Source organism: Salmo salar, chromosome 09 (genome assembly GCF_965601325.2).
Source record: "Salmo salar chromosome 09, fSalSal1, whole genome shotgun sequence".
In the NCBI taxonomy this organism is placed as follows: domain Eukaryota; kingdom Metazoa; phylum Chordata; class Actinopteri; order Salmoniformes; family Salmonidae; genus Salmo; species Salmo salar.
The window spans coordinates 129,039,676-129,061,885 of NC_138299.1; the positions used below are offsets into that span (position 1 = coordinate 129,039,676).

Here is a 22,210-nt window from a genome sequence, read left to right on the forward strand (position 1 = left end):
CCTAGTCTCCCTTTAAGTGCGAAAGAAGCCTGGCTACTGAAGACTCACTGGTGCAGTTGTCCTCGTCACTGTGGTCGGAGCAGTCCATGAAGCCGTCACACTTCTCACCGTCCAGCACACAGGCCTCTCCGTCAGCGCAGCGCGTGCCGTTCACACACGTCAGAGGCCCTCGCGTGGCTACCAGACAGAGAGAGCGAGAGAAAGAAGAGAGGGGGAGGAAGGGAGAGAGAAAAGGAGAAGAGAGACAAGTGAGAACCACATTCCTTTTCAAGTTTTACTTGGCAGGCAGCGTGAAATGTCAACGCTCCAGTATCTTAGTCTTGGGTTTTTTTTGTGGTACTGACTCAAGATGGAACTGTGTTTTGTGCATTTTATGAATGAACACCGTTACTGGGTTGGATATGTGTTTCAGACGCACTTTTTGGGCCAGTTTGAAAGTCTCCACTCAAGTCTGTGTACTGACTGACTGGCTGAATTAGACCGGCGGCCCCATGAGGAGCATAGGTCCTCCACACTCTGTGTGTAACACTTACGACAGTGGGCTTCGTCCGACCCGTCCAGGCAGTGCTGGTGGCCGTCGCAGCGCTGCCAGTTAGAGATGCAGGTTGGGGGCTTCCGGCAGAGGAACTGGCCCCTGCTGCAGCGGCCAGGGGGCAGGGGAGGGGCTTGGGTGAGCCACGGAGCCTGTGTAGCCGTGCCGTTGGCTGCTGCCATGGAAACAGAACATTACCACAGGGCCAGAACAAATCCGTTGGATGGGCATTTGATTTCCATAATGGGGCACGGTTTATTCATGGGACTTCCTATGCATTTTTTATGGGTTTTATAGTAAAGACATGTAATTTAACTGCAAAAAATGTATTACATTTTAATATGGCATGAACACAACCAGCCATGATGTTTTCATCTGATTGTCAAACAAATCTCTTCAAAAAGTAGGTTGCTGTCGCACGTTCGTCCAAAATCATTCCCGCATCTGAACAGCCGCCAACTTTCCATCAATTCATACGTCTGAAACTATCTCACAGAAGAGAGCGTCCGAGCGAGCAAACAAGCGCTCCTCTGTCTTACCTTACCCTGCCTAATGTTGAGATTCCACCATGAGTATTTTCCAATCGCTGCAGATGAATGAAAGGAGACAAGTAGCTCCAAAGTGTTTTCTGGCCAAGTCACATGGTCAGTAATAACCAGCTGGTCCTACCTACATACAGCTATATAACTAGTCCTGAGCTGTGTAGCCAAGGTGGCAAGCCCTTTGGTGTAGATGGAGACGGTGGTTCACCTGTGGGACAGCCCAGTTCATCACTGCCATCGGGACAGTCAGCGTAGCCGTCACACACCCAGGAGTTGACTATACAGGCTCCCGAGCCACAGTGGAAGCGGTTAGGGGCGCAGGAGGACAGGCCTGGGGCAAGGGTGTGGGGCGTGACTCCTCCTAAGAATACAGAGAGGAAGAGGTTTAGATACACATAGCACTTCAAATGGTTTGCTAATAGAGATCTGGCAGGAGTGACAGAGTAAGAGAGAGAGAGCGAGGCAGGCAGACGGACACAGAGAGAGCGAGGCAGGCAGACGGACACAGAGAGAGCGAGGCAGGCAGACGGACACAGAGAGAGCGAGGCAGGCAGACGGACACAGAGAGAGCGAGGCAGGCAGACGGACACAGAGAGAGCGAGGCAGGCAGACGGACACAGAGAGAGCGAGGCAGGCAGACGGACACAGAGAGAGCGAGGCAGGCAGACGGACACAGAGAGAGCGAGGCAGGCAGACGGACACAGAGAGAGCGAGGCAGGCAGACGGACACAGAGAGAGCGAGGCAGGCAGACGGACACAGAGAGAGCGAGACAGGCAGACTAACACAGAGAGAGCGAGACAGGCAGACTAACACAGAGAGACAGAGAGAGAGAGAGGGTGTACCAGAGCACTGAGCCTCGTCAGACCAGTCTCCACAGTCATTCTCTCCGTCACACTTCCACCAGGAGGGCACACAGCGCCCGTTACGACACTCGTATTGGAAGTCCCGTGTGCAGCCTGGCCCCTCAGTGGGGGAGCCTGGAACATACACACACACACTCAGGAATAATCTCATTTCTAGATACAAACACTTCATTTATAAAGCGCTGCAGTGAACACAACTGATGCATGTGACACGCAAACACGCACACACACAATGTGTGTACTCACCACAGTTGGCTTCGTCAGAGTAATCCCCACAGTCGTTCATGCCGTCACACTTCCACCCCAGGCTCACACACAACCCGTTGGCACACTGGAAGTTGTAGGCATCACACGTCTTCTCAAACTCAGGGTGAGTGGCTAGAGGGAGAGATGGGTTGCAATCAGTACAACAAATTATGCCAACTTATTTCAATGCCTTTCTAGGACTGACAGATTCATTTAGTTTTTCCTGACCCGACCAAAACATGTTCCTGGTTCACGGAGAAAACGGAGTGAAACCAAATAAGGAATGCTTGTTCCTTTTCCGTAGCACGTTTTTAAATGTTTCCCTCCGGATTTTTCCTTATGAACATGACCCAGGTTCGGTCACGTGCACAGGAAAATATGTAGATTTATTTAGTGACTGTAGATATCAGCAAAGTTGTAGTGTTTTCTGTGAAGGTGGGGTTAGTGGAGAAGGACTCACAGCAGCCGGCGTAGGCCACGTCCTCGTCGGAGCCGTCTTCGCAGTGTTTGATGCCGTCACACACCAGAGACTGGAACAGACACTGGACTCGGTTCTGACACACAAAATCCATGTAGCGCGTACACAGGGGATCTGCAAGGAGGGGACACACACAGACACAGTACTACTATATTACAATGGGATACGTCTGAGATATTCTCAACAAACGTTTCATTTTAACCATTTTCTATGATAATAGCCCTCAAATGTTTCCGTTTTTCGAAAGACCAAAGTGCATCTGGGGTAGCAGGCGAAAAACAACACTAAAAAGGTACGCATACACAATGTCTGCAGCATAGAAATAGATTCTATTTTCTGGAGATTCTACTTCTATAGTTTGCCGGGGTTCTAGTTCGACTTTCAGTTGGTCACTCACCACAGTGTTGCTCGTCAGCGCCCCCTGGGCAGTCCTGTACGCCGTTGCAGTGGGCGCTGGCAGGCAGACAGGTGCCGTTGGAACACAGGAAGCCATTACAGCGATCCCCCACTGTCAACAACAACACCGCATCTGTTAGTGCCAAGCCATCCTATCAAAGGGCATAGAAATCTGGGTAACACTTTCCTTGAACCGTCCTTCATAAAGGCTACCTAACACTGTCATAGCATTGTCATAATAATGACATAACATCATGGGTGTTGGTGTCAAGCAGAGAGAGGGCTGTGTGTGTGTGTGTGTGTGTGTGTGTGTGTGTGTGTGTGTGTGTGTGTGTGTGTGTGTGTGTGTGTGTGTGTGTGTGTGTGTGTGTGTGTGCGTCCCCTCACCGCAATGTGCTTGCTCCTCGTCAGAGCTGTCCTGACAGTCGTCATCACCGTCACACACCCAGCGCTTAGGGATACAGTGGCCCGTAAGACACTGGAAACTACTGGCCTCACAGGTGTGGTGACCCACTGATACCGGGAGGGAGGGAGGGAGGGAGGGAGGGAGGGAGGGAGGGAGGGAGGGAGGGAGGGAGGGAGGGAGGGAGAGTAAGAGAGAGAGACTTGTGCAACGTTCCACAGCGGTTTCTTTCTGAACATGTTCCTGATCTCACCTGTACAGTTGGCCTCGTCTGACCAGTCCCTGCAGTCGTTGTCTCCGTCACATCGCCAGGCCTCGCGGATACACACACCCCGCGCACACGAGAACTCCCCTGGTCCACACTGGTGACTCTCTGGGACACACACACACACACAGTCAGTCAGTAATCAGAGGAAGCATCACGTAGGCTATATACAATCTCAAAAGCCATACAGGCTAGAGCACACGTTGTCAGTAAAACAACATGCTTGGAAGTGCATGCGCACACACACACACACACACACACACACACACACACACACACACCACACACGACTGAATGGATGGATACAAAAAACACACACACACTCTCTCGTCCTCGTACCACAGTGTTCCTCATCACTGTTGTCCCCACAGTCGTCCTCGTGGTCACACTTGAAGGCCAGCGGGATGCAGGAGCCAGACGCCACACAGCGATACTGGATGGACGGGTCGCAGGAGGTTGTGGCTGGAGGGGGACGGACAGGGTGCAGGGTGTTGAGCCCAGAAGGATAGAGAGAGAGAGAAGAGCAGCAGAGACTCAAAGCAGAGTGTATTGTGACAGTGACAGCAACAAACTCTAGTCTAGCTCTATTGAACATTATCTGTTGGCTCCATTTTATTCACTACGTACTTCACAAACAAGGATTCAGCACCCAATCAATTTTAATAAACTGAATCAACTGATTGAGTTGTCCATTGTCTAGCTGTGCGTCTGAAATGGCCTGACCCAAAGTAGTGCACTATATAGGGAATAGGGTGCCATTTTGGCTCCACTCACGGCACTCCTGCTCGTCGCTCATGTCGCCGCAGTCGTTGTCGCTGTCGCACTTCCAGATGCTGCTGATGCACTTGCCGTTGGAGCAGCGGTACTGGTTGGGAAGGCACGTGTGTTCTGGGGGAGGTGAATTTCATTCCATTTTGGATTGCAAATAAAACACACATCATCAAGAAGTGCATCTGAATCCTAAAGGACAGCATATAAAAGTGTCAATGAAAACACGTCTTTCCAAAGTGGTCCTTGCAGAACAACCACCAGTCACACGGCCAGTCAGGAAGAGGAGGGCAGTGGTTCTGCATTCACTGAGGCAGGGATCTTCAATCCCGATTCCTGGCGCCGGGCCCACTGCATGCTCTGCAGGCTTTTGGTCCAGCCCAGTACTAACACGCCTGATTCAACTCATCGCTTAGGTGATACAGGTGTTAGTGCTAGGTGGGAACAAAAGCCTGCATCATTGTGGATCTGTAGTACTGCGATAGGGTCGTCTGAAGGACTATGTCGAGAACCTCAATACTTTATCATGCATTTGTTTTTTATCTATGTATAGTAACTTTCCCCTATATACAGGCACCTATTACCTCAATTACCTCGACTAACCCGTACCTCTGCACATTGACTCGGTACCGGTGCCCCTTGTATATAGCCTCGTTATTGTTATTTTACTGGGTTACTATTTTTTATTTCCGTTTAGTTACAACATTTTTCTTACCTACTTTTTTCAAACTGCATTGTTGGTTAAGTGCTCGTAAGGAAGCATTTCACTGTAAGGTCTACACCTGTTGTTTTCGGCACATGTGACAAATAAAATGTGATTTGATCAGCAGTATTTTGTACCCACAGAGACCACTGTGCGTGTGTGCTTGTTTGTCAGAGAGCCGGTGCGCACATATGTTAGTGTGTGTGTGTGTGTGTGTGTGTGTGTGTGTGTGTGTGTGTGTGTGTGTGTGTGTGTGTGTGTGTGTGTGTGTGCCATGCCTCACCTGTCTTGATGCAGGTGTTGTTGTGGAGCTGGTAGCCGGTGGGACACTGGCACTGGAGCTCCCCGCTGGCTAGGGTGGTGGTGGGCGCCCCGTCGGGACATACACAGGTGTGGCGGTGCCCGGGCTGGGGCAGACACAGTAGGCTGCAGGGTTGGTCTGCACAGGCATTATGGCCTGGAAGAGTGGAGACACACAGGTTTGTCATGAGCAGACAGGTACACTTAGATCCAATCATCCAATGAGGTAGTGTGACTGTCCAAACAAAGCTTCCAGTATTGTCCCTTCCAGAGTAGCATTGTGATAATATCTATTTAATGTTGACAATTGAAGTTCTTGGAGGGTTTACTTACAATGGGCTTTGATTCTTAAATATGATTTCGCTGCTTGTCTCTCACCTCTGGTCTTGCCTTTGTAGAAGATTTTGAGGTCCATGACCCCGGTCAGTCTACCCACTATGAGTTCATTGTCTTGGGAGCCTGCTTTGGGAGCCTTAAAGATGCCCCTCCTTGACCAGTCATCCCAGTACAAGTCATTCTGAAAACACACACAGGCCAATGAGGATTTGCCCAGTAACTGGGAGATTATGAAAACAAACCTGAATATCTTTTACAACGGGACAGTGCTACAGTATGTGCCAGAGTTATCCCCAGTGTTGCACACTCAATAACCTAAGAAGGTAGAATTCTGCAATATGACATCAATATGACATCATCATACACAGTTTGCCGATGTTTTGCTTCCAGACATCAATAACATTCTTATTTGCCAAGACTGCCTCTATTGGCTAATTCCAATGTGGATATGCCTCAAGGGAGCGGGCACATTTGGAAAAAGTCAATAGTGACAGTCCTGGGCAGATTTTAAATCTGTTGTTGTTGACATCTGCAAGAAGGAAGTTGACAGGCTGTGTACGATGATGTCATACTGCAGTCTACATCGAAAGACGTTAAGACAAATGAACTTAGCTTGTAAAGGCATTTATAAGTGATATTCTTCAAGAATCAATGGGTTTACATTCATTTAAAAACTCAAAAACGGCTATAAATATCACAGTGGGCCTGAATAGTCCATAACCACACATCGGCCGTTCTAAAGTACCTTGAAAACAGCAATGGCATAGGGGTGAGGCAGGCCCTCCATGACCACGCTGCGCTGACCCCCGGCGAAGTCGGCCCGCTCGATGCGATCGCCGTAGGCCTCGGTCCAGTAAAGCCATTTTTCATCAGCCGTGATGCCGTTGGGCCAACGGACGCCCTCGGACACGATGCATGACACGTTGGAGCCGTCCATGTAGCCGCGGTACACGCCGGCCGCACGGTCGCCCCAATCCGTCCAGAACATCAGGCTGGTAGGAGAGACGCATCACAGATTAAGTATATCAGACAGATATTAGCATTGATGCTATTTACGTTAAAGGGGCAATCTGCAGTTCAAACAAAAACAAAGCGGTAAAGTCAAAAATGTATGTAGTAATCACAGATTGCCTCTTTACCAGTCGGTCATGAAGGAGACCTTTTTTTTGTGTAAAAAAAGCTTTCGAAATGTATTTTATTGAAAAATGTATGGTGGTTATTCAAGGTTACTAGACTGTGCTACCTCTCTCCTGGCATGAGGACCAGAGCTCTGGGATGCTCCAGCACTGAGGAGTTGAGCAGAGTGTGACGTAGGTCCCCATCAGGGTTAGACACCTACACAACACATACACATGGAGTGGGTCACCATCATCACACACTGTATTGCCTGACACTATACAGTAGCATGTCATTTATCAGGTGAGAATATAAATCAAACAAGGCTTCAATAAGATGGAGAAAAAAACCATAAAATATTTAAGCAATAAGACCCGAGGGGGTGTGGTATATGGCCAATATATCCAGGCTGTACCACATCCGGCCGTGATTGGGAGTCCCATAGGGCGGCGCACAATTGGCCCAGCGTCGTCCGGGTTTGGCCGTCATTGTAAATACGATTTTTTTCTTAACTGACTTGCCTAGTTAAATAAAGGTTAAATAAATAAATAAAAAATATATATATATACACACACACCATGGCTAAAGGCTGTTCTTAAGCACGAAGCAATGCGGAGCCCTTAGCCATGGTATATTGGCCATATATCACAAACTCCTGAGGTGCCTTACTGCTATTATTATAAACTGGTTAACAACGTAATTAAATGTTTTGTCATACCCATGGTATTCGGTCTGATATACCACAGCGTTTAGCCAATCAGCATTCAGGGCTCAAACCACCCAGTTTATAAATAATCTAAATAAATATATATATTTATGAATAAATGCATTTATAAATAAATAAATAAATAAATATATAAATAAACACACACACACACACACACACAACAAAAATATAATCGCAACATGTAAAGTGTTGGTCCCATGTTTCATGAGCTGAAATAAAAGATGCCAGAAATGTTCCATATGCACAAAAAGCTTATTTCTCTAAAATGTTGTGCACATATTTTTTTTTATACATCCCTGTTAGTGAACATTTCTCCTTTGCCAAGATAATCCATCCACCTGACAGGTGTGGCATATCAATAAGCTGATTAAACAGCATGATAATTACACAGGTGCACCTTGTGCTGGGGACAATAAAAGGCCCCTCTAAAATGTGCAGTTTTGTCACACAATGCCACAGATGTCTCAAGAATTTGGCAGTACTTCCAACCGGCCTGTCAACCGCTGACCACGTGTGACTACGCCAGCCGAGGACCTCCACATCCGGCTTCTCTAGCTGCAGGATCCTCTGAGAGCAGCCACCCAGACAGCTGATGATACTGAGGAGTATTTCTGTCTGTAATAAAGTACTTTTGTGGGGAAAAAGTCATTCTGATTGGCTGGGCCTGGCTTCCCAGTTGGTGGGCCTGGCTCCCAAGTGGGTGGACCTATGCCCTCCGAGGCCTACCCACGGCTGCAGCCCTGCCCAGTCATGTGAAATCCATAGATTAGGGCCTAATGAATGTAATCAACTGACTGATTTCCTTACATGAACTGTAACTTAGTAAAATCACTGAAAATGTTGCATGCTGTGTTTATATTTTTGGCCAGTATATATAAAATATTGGACAAATCCCTGTTCCTCATGTTTACCTCAATCCTCTGCGCTCCGGCGTCCACCCAGTAGAGAAGCCTGCTGATGGGGTCAAAGGTGAGGGCCTCCACGTTCTGCAGGTCCTTCCTAACGATCACTTCCTGTCCCGTACTGCCATTTAGACAAAGCCTCTGGAGGGGGAGAACAGGGAGGGATGTGGTCACTGAAGTGTGTGTATATACTTTTCACTAATCACAATTCACTATGTACTTTTGGGTCACTGAAGTGTGTGTAGGATAGATTCTGTGTCCGAAATAGCACTTAATTCCCTATATAGTACACAAGTCATGTAGTATATAGGGAATAGGGTAAGTCATGGTTACATCTGAGCTCCTTGTGTGAAGGCCCTGACCTGTATGGTGTCCAGCGAGATGTCGGCCCAGTAGAGGCAGTTCCTTTCGTAGTCAAAGTCCAGGGCCACCGCCTCGTGGAGACCAGAGAGGGGCAGGGCCTGGTCGGTCCCTGTGGCCAGGTCATAGCGATGGATGGAGTTCCTCACAGCGTACAGGATGAACTCATTACTCTCTGGAGAACAACAGGAGAAAAATAACACTTAGTACAATTCATTCTAATCTATATCCATGTGAAGAGTAACAACTGGCAACAAAATAGTAACAAATAGCCTTTTATTTTGTATACAGCAGTACTGTAATCTAATCAAATGGCTACCCAGACTATTTGCATTGCCCCCCTCTTTTACGCTGCTGCTATTCTGTTATTATTTATGCATACTCACTTTAATAACGCTTCCTACATGTACATATTACCTCAATTACCTCGACTAACCGGTGCCCCCGCACATTGACTCTGTACAAGTAACACCCTGTATATAGCCTTGCTATTGTTATTTTACTGCTGCTCTATAATTATTGGTTACTTTTATGACTGTTTTTATTTAAATGTTTTTCTTAAAACTGGATTTTTGGTTAGGGCTTGGAAGTAAACATGTCACTAAGGTCTACTCCTGTTGTATTCAGCGCATGTGACAAATACGATTTGATTTGTGTCTAAAACTATTTTCCCATCAGGGACATTACAGTTCATCCTATCCTATCATTTTATGTATAACATTTTACTAATTCCCCTTTTCATGAAATCACAAATACATTTATTTATTTGCTTTTTGAATCCCCACAACCTTTTCCAGCCACAGCAGCTACTGTTCCTGAGGTCTAACTTACATGTGTTGCTGCTGTAGCCTATGATCTACTGCTGGGGCTAACCTTTGTATCTTTAACTAAATTCACCCCATAATACACGACTATAGCTAATTTAAGAAAGCTTTTGCCTCAACTGTACAACAGAGTTTCTTTAAAGTCTAGCAATAAAGATAAAATGGTGAGGCCCATACCATATAATCCTGTCATGACCCATGACTCTTTGTCTGATCTCACTGATCTGCTAACTGCAAAAGTGGCAAACTTTTCAACCCTGTTCTTGGGGTTAGGTTATCAGTTAACTTCTTTGGCATAGGGGGCAGTATTTTCACGGCCGGATAAAACACGTACCCGATTTAATCTGGTTACTACTCCTGCCCAGAAACTAGAATATGCATATAATTAGTAGATTTGGATAGAAAACACTAAAGTTTCTAAAATGGTTTGAATGGTGTCTGTGAGTATAACAGAACTCATATGGCAGGCCAAAACCTGAGAAGATTCCATACAGGAAGTGCCCTGTCTGACAATTTGTTGTCCTTCTGTTGCATCTCTATCGAAAATACAGCATCTGTGCTGTAACGTGACATTTTCTAAGGCTTCCATTGGCTCTCTAAAGCCGCCAGAAAGTGGAATGGAGTGTCTACTGTCTCTGGGCAAAGAACAGCAGCAGAATTTGTAAGTGGTCAGCCTGGGGACAGTGAGACTGAGATGCGCGTTCACGAGACTACTCTTTGAATGAATACAACGTTGCCCGGTTGGAATAATATCGCTATTTTACGAGAAAAATAGCATAAAAATGGATTTTAAACAGCGTTTGACATGCTTCTAAGTACGGTAATGGAATATTTTGAAATCTTTTGTCACGAAATGCGCTCGCGCGTCACCCTTCGGATAGTGACCTGAACGCACTAACAAAACGGAGCCATTTGAATATAACTATGGATTATTTGGAACCAAAACAACATTTGTTGTTGAAGTAGAAGTCCTAGGAGTATTCTGACGAAGAACAGCAAAGGTAATCCAATTTTTCTAATAGTAATTCTGAGTTTAGTGAGCCCCAAACTTGGTGGGTGTCAAAATAGCTAGCAGTGATGGCCGAGCTATGTACTCAGAATATTGCAAAATGTGCTTTCGCCGAAAAGCTATCTGACACCGCGATTGCATAAAGGAGTTCTGTATCTATAATTCTTAAAATAATTGTTATGTATTTTGTCAACGTTTATCATGAGTAATCTAGTAAATTCACCGGTAGTTTTTGGTGGGTATGCTAGTTCTGAACATCACATGCTAATGTAAAAAGCTGGTTTTTGATATAAATATGAACTTGATTGAACAAAACATGCATGTATTGTATAACATAATGTCCTAGGAGTGTCATCTGATGAAGATCATCAAAGGTTAGTGCTGCATTTAGCTGTGATTTGGGTTTATGTGACATATATGCTTGCTTGGAAAATGGCTGTGTGATTATTTGTGTCTATGTACTCTCCTAACATAATCTAATGTTTTGCTTTCGCTGTAAAGCCTTTTGGATATCGGACAATGTGGTTAGATTAACGAGAGTCTTCTTTAAAATGGTGTAAAATAGTTGATTGTTTGAGAAAATTGAATTGTGGTATTTTAGTTGGTTTTGTATTTCGCGCCATGCGATGCCATTGGCTGTTGGCTAGGGGTTCCGCAGGCGGAACGTCTGTCCTCAACAGGTTAACCTCTAAAAGTCTAAGCTGTTGGGGGTGGGGTGGGGGGGGGGTGGGGGGGTACTAACTAAGCTAACATATGGAATTGTTTTAAGACAGTAATACCGTGGAAGAAATTTGGCTTGGCACCTAAAACCCTCACAAACTTTTACAGATGCACAATTGAGAGCATCCTGTCGGGCTGTATCACTGCACGGTAGGGCAACTGCGCCACCCACAACCGCAGGGCTCTCCAGAGGGTGGTGCGGTCTGCCCAACGCATCACCGGGGGAAAACTACCTGCCCTCCAGGACACCTACACCACCCAATGTTACAGGAAGGCCAAAAAGATCATCAAGGACAACAACCACCCGAGCCACTGCCTGTTCACCCCGCTATCATTCAGAAGGCAAGGTCAGTTCAGGTGCATCAAAGCTGGGACCGAGAGACTGAAAAACAGCTTCTATCTCAAGGCCATCAGACTGTTAAATAGCCCTCACTAGCACCTAGAGGCTGTTGCCTATATTTTTATTTAACCTTTATTTAACTAGGCAAGTCAGTTAAGAACAAATTCTTATTTACAATGTCGTACTACCCCGGCCGACACTGGGCCAATTGTGCACCGCCCTATGGGACACATCAATCACAGCCGGATGTAATGCAGCTTGGATTTGAACCAGGGACTGCACTGACGCACATTGCCTTAGACCGCTGTGCCACTCGGGAGCAGCCTATATACATAGACTTGAAATCACTGGCCATTTTAATGAATGGAACACTAGTCATTAATAATGTTTACATATCTTGCTTTACTCATCTCATATGTACATACTGCATCTTAGTCTATGCCGCTCTGACATTGCTCGTCCAAATATTTATATATTCTTAATTCATTCCTTTACTTAGATTTGTGTGTATATGTTGCGAAATTGTTAGATATTACTTGTTAGATATTACTGCACTGTTGGAGTTAGAAACACAAGCGTTTCGCTATACCCACAATAACATCTGCTAAATATGTGTATGTGACCAATAAAATTTGATTTAGATAATTTAGCTATTTGATTATGATTTTTAGGCCCTTTAGGTAATATTAAAATACTTCATTTAGCCTTTACCACTATAGCCCATAGAAACGCAATGAAGAACACATTCATAAATGGCAAAAAAAGATTGTAAAAAAATAAATCATAAGGAATAATGTTCTCCCCTTTCCATTGTGGCCTTTCCAGGTAAAATAATTGTGAACCCAGTATCAAGCGTCTCAGAGTGTCTCTCGTTCATTCATTCATTCAGGTGTCTCTCGTTCATTCATTCATTCAGGTGTCTCTCGTTCATTCATTCAGGTGTCTCGTTCATTCATTCAGGTGTCTCATTCATTCATTCAGGTGTCTCATTCATTCATTCAGGTGTCTCATTCATTCATTCAGGTGTCTCATTCATTCATTCAGGTGTCGCTCATTCATTCATTCATTCAGGTGTCGCTCATTCATTCATTCATTCAGGTGTCGCTCATTCATTCATTCATTCAGGTGTCGCTCATTCATTCATTCAGGTGTCGCTCATTCATTCATTCATTCAGGTGTCGCTCATTCATTCATTCAGGTGTCGCTCATTCATTCATTCATTCAGGTGTCGCTCATTCATTCAGGTGTCGCTCATTCATTCATTCATTCAGGTGTCGCTCCATTCATTCATTCAGGTGTCGCTCATTCATTCATTCAGGTGTCGCTCATTCATTCATTCATTCATTCATTCAGGTGTCGCTCATTCATTCATTCCATTCAGGTGTCGCTCATTCATTCATTCATTGATGTGTCTCTTATTCATTCATTCATTGATGTGTCTCTTATTCATTCATTCATTCATTCAGGTGTCTCTTATTCATTCATTCATTCAGGTGTCTCTTATTCATTCATTCATTCATTCAGGTGTCTCTTATTCATTCATTCATTCAGGTGTCTCTTATTCATTCATTCATTCATTCATTCAGGTGTCTCTTATTCATTCATTCATTCATTCAGGTGTCTCTTATTCATTAATTCATTCAGGTGTCTCTTATTCATTCATTCATTCATTCAGGTGTCTCTTATTCATTCATTCAGGTGTCTCATTCATTCATTCATTCATTCATTCATTCAGGTGTCTCTTATTCATTCATTCATTCATTCATTCAGGTGTCTCTTATTCATTCATTCAGGTGTCTCTTATTCATTCATTCAGGTGTCGCTTATTCATTCATTCATTCATTCATTCAGGTGTCTCTTATTCATTGTGATCTAAAAGACTAAACTGATCTTAAATCAGCATACTCCCAGCATACTTGTGCACTAATGATGGTTTCTTTTACTGGCCCATCCACCATGATGGTTATTGGTCCAGCTCGAATGACGGTTACTTAATTGAGAGAGGGGAGGCTTACCTCCTACAGGACAGGGCAGCATCTCTCCACCCAGTCTGGCTTCTACATCCCCTCCACTACAGCTGTCCCCAGACACCTTCCTGTACCTGAGAGAGACACACACACAAACTGGTTAACAATATGGTCAGACAAACACCCACCACCCATAAAGTGCATCTTGTGCGTAGTTGTGTAAACGAGGAGTACAAACGTTTACATGTTCCCCATTTTATATACACTGAGTATACAAAACATTAAGAAGACATGCCCTTTCCATGACATAGACTAACCAGGTGAAAGCTATGATCCCTTGTTGATGTCAATAAAGGTCTTCCGGGTTTGGAGAAGGTAGTCGCACTTCGCTTCGCTCCACAGGTAATATTACATTTCATTACATTACAACGGTTAGATTTTTTTGATCTGAGCAATTTTTTCTTAGCTAGCTACATAGCCGTCTTTGTATCAAAGATAATTGTGTAGTTTAGAGTAATTATCGAGGTTAGCTAGCCAGCCAGCTGTTTTCGTCCTCCTAACTTAGTCAACACTGCTAGCTAGCCAACTAGCCAACTTCTACTGACTAGCAGCACTGTAGAAACTATTACATTACAATGGAACGACTTGATTAGTGTAGTGCTAGCTAGCTACATAGCTGTCTTTGCTGTCTTTGTATCTAAGATAATTGTGTAGTTTAGAGTAATTATCGAGGTTAGCTAGCCAGCCGCGCCGCCGTTGTCCAGACTTAGTCAACACACCTAGTCATCATCAAACCCACTGCTAGCTAGCCAACCTTTACTGACTAGCAGCACTGTAGAAACTAATACATTACAATGGAACGATTTGACTAGTGCAGAGTTAGTTGACTTTGTCATAGTTTGATAATTGTGTAGTTTGGAGTAATTATCGAGGTTAGCAAGCCAGCTATTTTCGTCCCCCGCGACGAAAATAGGTTACCTAGCCAGCTACACGTTCAAACAAAGTCAACAAAGCAGCCACTGCTAGCTAGCCTACTTCACCAGCCAGCAGTACTGTATCATCTTCGTCATTTTTAGTCAATAAAATTTTTGCAACGTAAGCTTAACTTTCTGAACATTCGAGAAGTGTAGTCCACTTGTCATTCCAATCTCCTTTGCATTAGCGTAGCCTCTTCTGTAGCTTGTCAACTATGTGTCTGTCTATCCCTGTTCTCTCCCCTCTGCACAGGCCACACAAACGCTTCACACCGCGTGGCCGCTGCCACTCTAACCTGGTGGTCCCAGCGCGCACGACCCACGTGGAGTTCCAGGTCTCCGGCAGCCTCTGGAACTGCCGGTCTGCGGCCAACAAGGCAGAGTTCATCTCAGCCTATGCTACCCTCCAGCACCTCGACTTCTTGGCACTGACGGAAACATGGATTACCACAGATAACACTGCTACTCCTACTGCTCTCTCCTCGTCTGCCCACGTGTTCTCGCATACCCCGAGAGCATCTGGCCAGCATCTCTCCCAAGTGGACATTCTCTCTTTCTCCCCTGAGCCATCTGTCTATCTCCTCATTTGAATTCCATGCTGTCACAGTTACCAGCCCTTTCAAGCTTAACATCCTTATCATTTATCGCCCTCCAGGTTCCCTTGGAGAGTTCATCAATGAGCTTGACGCCTTGATAAGTTCCTTTCCTGAGGATGGCTCACCTCTCACAGTTCTGGGTGACTTTAACCTCCCCACGTCTACCTTTGACTCATTCCTCTCTGCCTCCTTCTTTCCACTCCTCTCCTCTTTTGACCTCACCCTCTCACCTTCCCCCCCTACTCACAAGGCAGGCAATACACTTGACCTCATCTTTACTAGATGCTGTTCGTCCACTAATCTCATTGCAACTCCCCTCCAAGTCTCCGACCACTACCTTGTATCCTTTTCCCTCTCGCTCTCATCCAACACTTCTCACTCTGCCCCTACTCGGATGGTATTGCGCCGTCCCAACCTTCGCTCTCTCTCTCCCGCTACTCTCTCCTCTTCCATCCTATCATCTCTTCCCTCTGCTCAAACCTTCTCCAACCTATCCCCTGATTCTGCCTCCTCAAACCTCCTCTCCTCCCTTTCTGCATCCTTTGATTCTCTATGTCCCCTATCCTCCAGGCCGGCTCGGTCCTCCCCTCCTGCTCCGTGGCTCGACGACTCATTGCGAGCTCACAGAACAGGGCTCCGGCAGCCGAGCGGAAATGGAGGAAAACTCGCCTCCCTACGGACCTGGCGTCCTTTCACTCCCTCCTCTCTACATTTTCCTCTTCTGTCTCTGCTGCTAAAGCCACTTTCTACCACTCTAAATTCCAAGCATCTGCCTCTAACCCTAGGAAGCTCTTTGCCACCTTCTCCTCCCTCCTGAATCCTCCTCCCCCCCCTCCTCCCTCTCTGCGGATGACTTCGGCAACCATTTTGAAAAGAAGGTTGACGACATCCGATCCTCGTTTGCTAAGTCAAACGACACCGCTGGTCCTGCTCACACTGCCCTACCCTGTGCTTTGACCTCTTTCTCCCCTCTCTCTCCAGATGAAATCTCGCGTCTTTTGACGGCCGGCCGCCCAACAACCTGCCCGCTTGACCCTATCCCCTCCTCTCTTCTCCAGACCATTTCCATGACCTTCTCCCTTACCTCACCTCGCTCATCAACTCATCCTTGACCCCTGGCTATGTCCCTTCCGTCTTCAAGAGAGCGAGAGTTGCACCCCTTCTGAAAAAACCTACACTCGATCCCTCCGAAGTCAACAACTACAGACCAGTATCCCTTCTTTCTTTTCTCTCCAAAACTCTTGAACGTGCCGTCCTTGGCCAGCTCTCCTGCTATCTCTCTCAGAATGACCTTCTCGATCCAAATCAGTCAGGTTTCAAGGCTGGTCATTCAACTGAGACTGCTCTTCTCTGTGTCACGGAGTCTCTCCGCACTGCTAAAGCTAACTCTCTCTCCTCTGCTCTCATCCTTCTAGACCTATCTGCTGCCTTTGATACGGTGAACCATCAGATCCTCCTCTCCACCCTCTCCGAGTTGGGCATCTCCGGCGCGGCCCACGCTTGGATTGCGTCCTACCTGACAGGTCGCTCCTACCAGGTGGCGTGGCGAGAATCTGTCTCCGCACCACGTGCTCTCACCACTGGTGTCCCCCAGGGCTCTGTTCTAGGCCCTCTCCTATTCTCGCTATACACCAAGTCACTTGGCTCTGTCATATCCTCACATGGTCTCTCCCATCATTGCTATGCAGACGACACACAATTAATCTTCTCCTTTCCTCCTTCTGATAACCAGGTGGCGAATCGCATCTCTGCATGTCTGGCAGACATATCAGTGTGGATGACGGATCACCACCTCAAGCTGAACCTCGGCAAGACGGAGCTGCTCTTCCTCCCGGGGAAGGACTGCCCATTCCATGATCTCGCCATCACGGTTGACAACTCCATTGTGTCCTCCTCCCAGAGTGCTAAGAACCTTGGCGTGACCCTGTACAACACCCTGTCGTTCTCTACTAACATCAAGGTGGTGACCCGATCCTGTAGGTTCATGCTCTACAACATTCGCAGAGTACGACCCTGCCTCACACAGGAAGCGGCGCAGGTCCTAATCCAGGCACTTGTCATCTCCCGTCTGGATTACTGCAACTCGCTGTTGGCTGGGCTCCCTGCCTGTGCCATTAAACCCCTACAACTCATCCAGAACGCCGCAGCCCGTCTGGTGTTCAACCTTCCCAAGTTCTCTCACGTCACCCCGCTCCTCCGCTCTCTCCACTGGCTTCCTGTTGAAGCTCGCATCCGCTACAAGACCATGGTGCTTGCCTACGGAGCTGTGAGGGGAACGGCACCTCCGTACCGTCAGGCTCTGATCAGGCCCTACACCCAAACAAGGGCACTGCGTTCATCCACCTCTGGCCTGCTCGCCTCCCTACCTCTGAGGAAGCACAGTTCCCGCTCAGCCCAGTCAAAACTGTTCGCTGCTCTGGCACCCCAATGGTGGAACAAGCTCCCTCACGACGCCAGGACAGCGGAGTCAATCACCACCTTCTGGAGACACCTGAAACCCCACCTCTTTAAGGAATACCTAGGATAGGATAAAGTAATCCTTCTAACCCCCCCCCCCCCCCTAAAAGATTTAGATGCACTATTGTAAAGTGGTTGTTCCACTGGATATCATAAGGTGAATCCACCAATTTGTAAGTCGCTCTGGATAAGAGCGTCTGCTAAATGACTTAAATGTAAATGTAATTGTTCTATCCACTTCAAAATCAGTGTAGATGAAGGGGAGGAGACAGGTTAAAGAAGGATTTTTAACCCTTGAGACATGGACTGTGTATGTGAGCCATTCAGAGGGTGAATGGGCAAGACTAAACATTTAAGGGCCTTTAAACGGGGTATGGTAGTAGGTGCCAGGCACACCGGTTTGTTTCATGAACTGCAACGCTGCTGGGCTTTTCACATTCAACAGTTTCCCGTGTGTATCAAGAATGGTCCACCACCCAAAGGACATCCAGCCAACTTGACCTTGGGAAGCATTGGAGTCGACATGGGCCAGCATCCCTGTGGAACACTTTCGACACCTTGTAGAGTCCATGCCCTGACGAATTGAGGCTGTTCTGAGGGCAAAAGGAGGGGTGCAACTCAATATTAGGAAGGTGTTCTTAATGTTTTGTACACTCAGTGTATGTCAAGATTTTGCTGGGACATTTCTCTCCTTATGACACTAGGTGGGGCTGTTCTCCATGATAAACGAGGGCTATGTAATGGAATGACTTCACTCCTTCCTCTTCCCCACAGCACAAAAAAAGAACGAAGACAGTTCCCCCCTGACAACAAAGGACGCCAATTACACAGAGTTCATATCATATTCATCATTAACCATGCTGATATCGAACGCCCATCTCCTTGTGGCAGTAAAAAACATAGAAGACTGAGGTGAAGACTGGTAGGCTCGGTAATGCCATTTGTTTTTGTAAGACATATGTCACTGCCAGTCTGCCACCAAGGACAAGTGTATCTCAACCTTTATTTGTACATCCCAAATGGCACCCCATTCCCTTTATAGTGCACTACTTTTTACCAAGGACCATTTGGGACACACTATGAATTCAGTCCAAACCCCTTCAGCTCAGCTAGGTCATATAATCCTGGCCCATCCACATTGCAAGGTCGTAACAGTCACCTTAACAAAAGGGAAAAGCCTATAATTATGAGAAGGGTAAAGCCTGGTTTCTGATGAAGTGACAATATGTTAATACCAAAGGGATATTGACTCACCCCGTACTGCGACGGTAGGTAGTGCCAACGGGGCAAGGCACGGGTGGGGCGTAGAGGTTCCCGGAGAACTCGGGGTCAGGCAGGCACACCTGGAGGGACAGGTCCTCGCTCAGCTTGAAGCCATAGTCGCTGAGAGAGAGAAAAAGACACACAGAGAGAGGAGGGTGAGACAGACACAGAGAGAGAGAGAAAGAGAGAGAAAGAGAAAGAAACAGAAAGAAAGAGAGAAAACAGAAAGAGAAAGAGAGAAACAGAGAAAGAGAATCAGAAAGAGAGAAACAGAGAAAGAGAAACAGAAAGAGAGAGAAACAGAAAGAGAGAAAACAGAAAGAGAGAGAAACAGAGAAAGAGAATCAGAAAGAGAGAAACAGAAAGAGAGAGAAACAGAAAGAGAGAGAAACAGAAAGAGAGAGAAACAGAAAGAGAGAAACAGAAAGAGAGAGAAACAGAAAGAGAGAGAAACAGAAAGAGAGAGAAACAGAAAGAGAGAGAAACAGAAAGAGAGAGAAACAGAAAGAGAGAGAAACGGAGACAGAGAGAAACGGAGAGAGAGAGAGAGAGAGAGAGAGAGAGACCCACTGTTCACCTACCTGACTATGAAACTATGAACAGATAGAGATGAGTGGAAAAAGACTGTGGCCCAATTCCAATCAACCCCTAGCCCCTACCCTGAAAGGATAGCATAGGTGTAAGTAAGGGAGAAACATTCCACCTAGTCCTAGCTTAACAGAAGGAAAGGTGGAGCTGTTACCTTTCTAGACAGCAGCTATCTAATCCTTTCAGATCGATATCAGGTGCCTAGGGGTAGATAGAGTTTAGGGGTAGAGGCAAAGGGTGGATTTGGGATTGGACACGGGCTTGGCATTGGTGCCTCTGGTCTCACCACTCGTAGTCCTGGCGTGTGCAGGAGCAGTTGGACACGGTGACGGGGCGGTCGAAGTCTTCCCCGTTGAAGCAGGTGGCGTGGGGCGTGCGTCGCTTGTACACCATCTCTCTACCCAGAAGGCAGTTGTTGCCGTGCTCGTCTGACGGGGACCAGCGCTTGTAGTCTCCCTCGGCACACGGCACGCCTGAAGAGACACAAATACTTGATTTGGAAATGGATTCTATTTTATTACAGTAGCATGGGGACAGAAGCGTACATATGCCTGGACAGTGGACACACACGGACGCACAAACACACACCTCAGTGAGACTCTGTGTCAATGGACGTATGTTTCTCATTGGCGTTGTGAAAATGGAAGACAAACAGACGCAAAAGCACCAGGCTGAGCATACTTGCCATGACTTCTGCCCAGCGTAGTGATATCATGAGAGTCCACTCACCGAGCACGTCGCTGGCGTTGACCTGCAGGATGAGCCAGCTGTGTCTCTGGTCGGCGTAGGAGCCGAAGACGGTGAAGATGGTGCTCTTCTCCCCTGGTTCCGTCAGCAGCTGGTAGACATACACCTCCCTGTCAGAGAAACGGAAGTCTGTCCACGTCTCCCCCTCATTGGTACTGAACCTGAGACACAGAGAGACAGTAGATAAGTAGCTTTGTCTGAGCCAGAATGGCCCGTAGGGAAAGTCTCCTAATTCACCATCTGAACAGGATGCTAGTCTATAGCAGGGCTGACAGAGACAGTATGGAGATCAGAATTAGCATGGTTACAATATTTAGACCCTTTTTACACTACTGAGCCAAGCCAAGCTGTAGTGCATTAGCCTGGTTACGTATCTCATGTACTGTAGGAGCTGGGACCGAGCTGGAAAACACCATGTGAAAATAATACTTCCAAGCCAGCACAGTACTGCTTGGGTTGGCAGTGACACAGTGGGTTGAAAAGGGTATAATTCATTGAAACCTTTATTTGACGAGGTAAGCAGATTGAAAGTGAACATCCTAGGGCAGAGTTGCAGTGGGGAGTAGAGGGGTAGACAGCACACTGTTCTGTTCTAGCAGTGGAGATACAGCAGGGGTCTTATTTAGGGCTGTTGTGAGACTCACTTGAGGTGTGTGCTGGAGCCCCCCTGGGCGATGGCCATGAGGATGCCCCCGTGGTCACCCCATGTGTAGAAGTGAGGACCGGCCAGCGCCTTGAGAAGGGGAAATGTGAAGAACACCCATTAAAGCCACACTCCGTAAGATTGCTGGTCAATTGATATAGCTACCATAATAAGACTAGTACAACTGTCAGGCCGTATTATTACAAAAAACATGACACTTAATGAGGTATACTATGTTCAGATTAAAAGTATGTTAAAAAAAAGTAATTCTGCTCTTGTGGAATGTCACATCGTAGACATCAAGAGCAGGTGAAAATGTTGTGGGTGCGTTTCCATTGTTTCTGTGAGTTCCCCAGTCTTACAGAGTGTGGCTTTGTGGTTGCTTAATAATATGCTGTCAAAGAAAGTGTCCTCAGCTGGCCATTCAGCACTATGGCTAGGCGCTCCACAGAAACCCTTTGGCATGAGGGGGTGGCATAGGCAGGAAATAATAACCAACATCATGATTTACAGCATGCTCATCATGTGCACAGTTACATTTATGGAGCACACACACAAAAACAAGGTGCGCACAGACAGACACTGACCTCTCTCCATCTGGCCCCAGCACTGCTGGACACATACACGTTGGGCTTGTTGGCTAGGTTCTTGCCCACAGAGCCTGCAGGGGAGACAGACACAAACACAGGATGATCAGTGGAATGGCTGTGAGAGAGGTGATGAATTAAACAGTACACACAGAGTGATTCAGTAGGAACACTACTGCAGCTTCAGGTGGTCTCCAGTGCCAGCAGTATCGCAGGCTTTGTCCCAAACAGCACCCTATTCCCTACACAGTGCACTAATTTCGACCAAAGCCCTATGGGCCCTGGTCAAAAGTAGTGCACTACATGCATAGGGTGCGATTTGGGACGCATCCGAGCACAGCGGCCAGCCCAGAGCACACAAAGCCGACAACAGAGCAAAAGTAGCTCACTATACAGGGAACAGGGTGCGATTTGAGACGCCGCCATGGAGAAAGGGGCTAGTGTAGCATGGCCCTATAGCTGGGGGGCTCTATATAGGGATAGATTCTAGCCCGAGTTTTTAAACGGATGCTTGAGATCAAGCGATAGAACCAGGTTCCCCAAACGTTCCTATTCTC

The 22,210-nt window shown here is 46.7% G+C and overlaps 1 protein-coding gene across 2 annotated transcripts in view; it reads right to left on the reverse strand.

Moving 5' to 3' along the window:
• Positions 1 to 22,210, reverse strand: part of LOC106612559 (sortilin-related receptor) — a 78,138-nt gene that overhangs the window by 13,019 nt on the left and 42,909 nt on the right. The window contains exons 11-33 of one of the 2 annotated variants that reach the window (XM_045724476.2): positions 21,654 to 21,727; positions 21,068 to 21,156; positions 20,406 to 20,584; positions 19,963 to 20,149; positions 19,080 to 19,208; positions 13,847 to 13,932; positions 8,941 to 9,113; positions 8,588 to 8,719; positions 7,077 to 7,168; positions 6,579 to 6,825; positions 5,876 to 6,014; positions 5,481 to 5,654; positions 4,501 to 4,614; positions 4,066 to 4,188; positions 3,715 to 3,834; positions 3,446 to 3,571; positions 3,060 to 3,170; positions 2,645 to 2,776; positions 2,185 to 2,316; positions 1,918 to 2,052; positions 1,283 to 1,435; positions 534 to 704; positions 49 to 177 (exon numbers count right to left, since the gene is read on the reverse strand). In XM_045724476.2, coding sequence (XP_045580432.2) covers positions 49 to 177; positions 534 to 704; positions 1,283 to 1,435; positions 1,918 to 2,052; positions 2,185 to 2,316; positions 2,645 to 2,776; positions 3,060 to 3,170; positions 3,446 to 3,571; positions 3,715 to 3,834; positions 4,066 to 4,188; positions 4,501 to 4,614; positions 5,481 to 5,654; positions 5,876 to 6,014; positions 6,579 to 6,825; positions 7,077 to 7,168; positions 8,588 to 8,719; positions 8,941 to 9,113; positions 13,847 to 13,932; positions 19,080 to 19,208; positions 19,963 to 20,149; positions 20,406 to 20,584; positions 21,068 to 21,156; positions 21,654 to 21,727 — 3,147 coding nt within the window. Of the gene's footprint in view, positions 1 to 48; positions 178 to 533; positions 708 to 1,282; positions 1,436 to 1,917; positions 2,053 to 2,184; positions 2,317 to 2,644; positions 2,777 to 3,059; positions 3,171 to 3,445; positions 3,572 to 3,714; positions 3,835 to 4,065; positions 4,189 to 4,500; positions 4,615 to 5,480; positions 5,655 to 5,875; positions 6,015 to 6,578; positions 6,826 to 7,076; positions 7,169 to 8,587; positions 8,720 to 8,940; positions 9,114 to 13,846; positions 13,933 to 19,079; positions 19,209 to 19,962; positions 20,150 to 20,405; positions 20,585 to 21,067; positions 21,157 to 21,653; positions 21,728 to 22,210 lie in introns of both variants that reach the window. The other variant, XM_045724475.2, reaches the window with a different exon arrangement.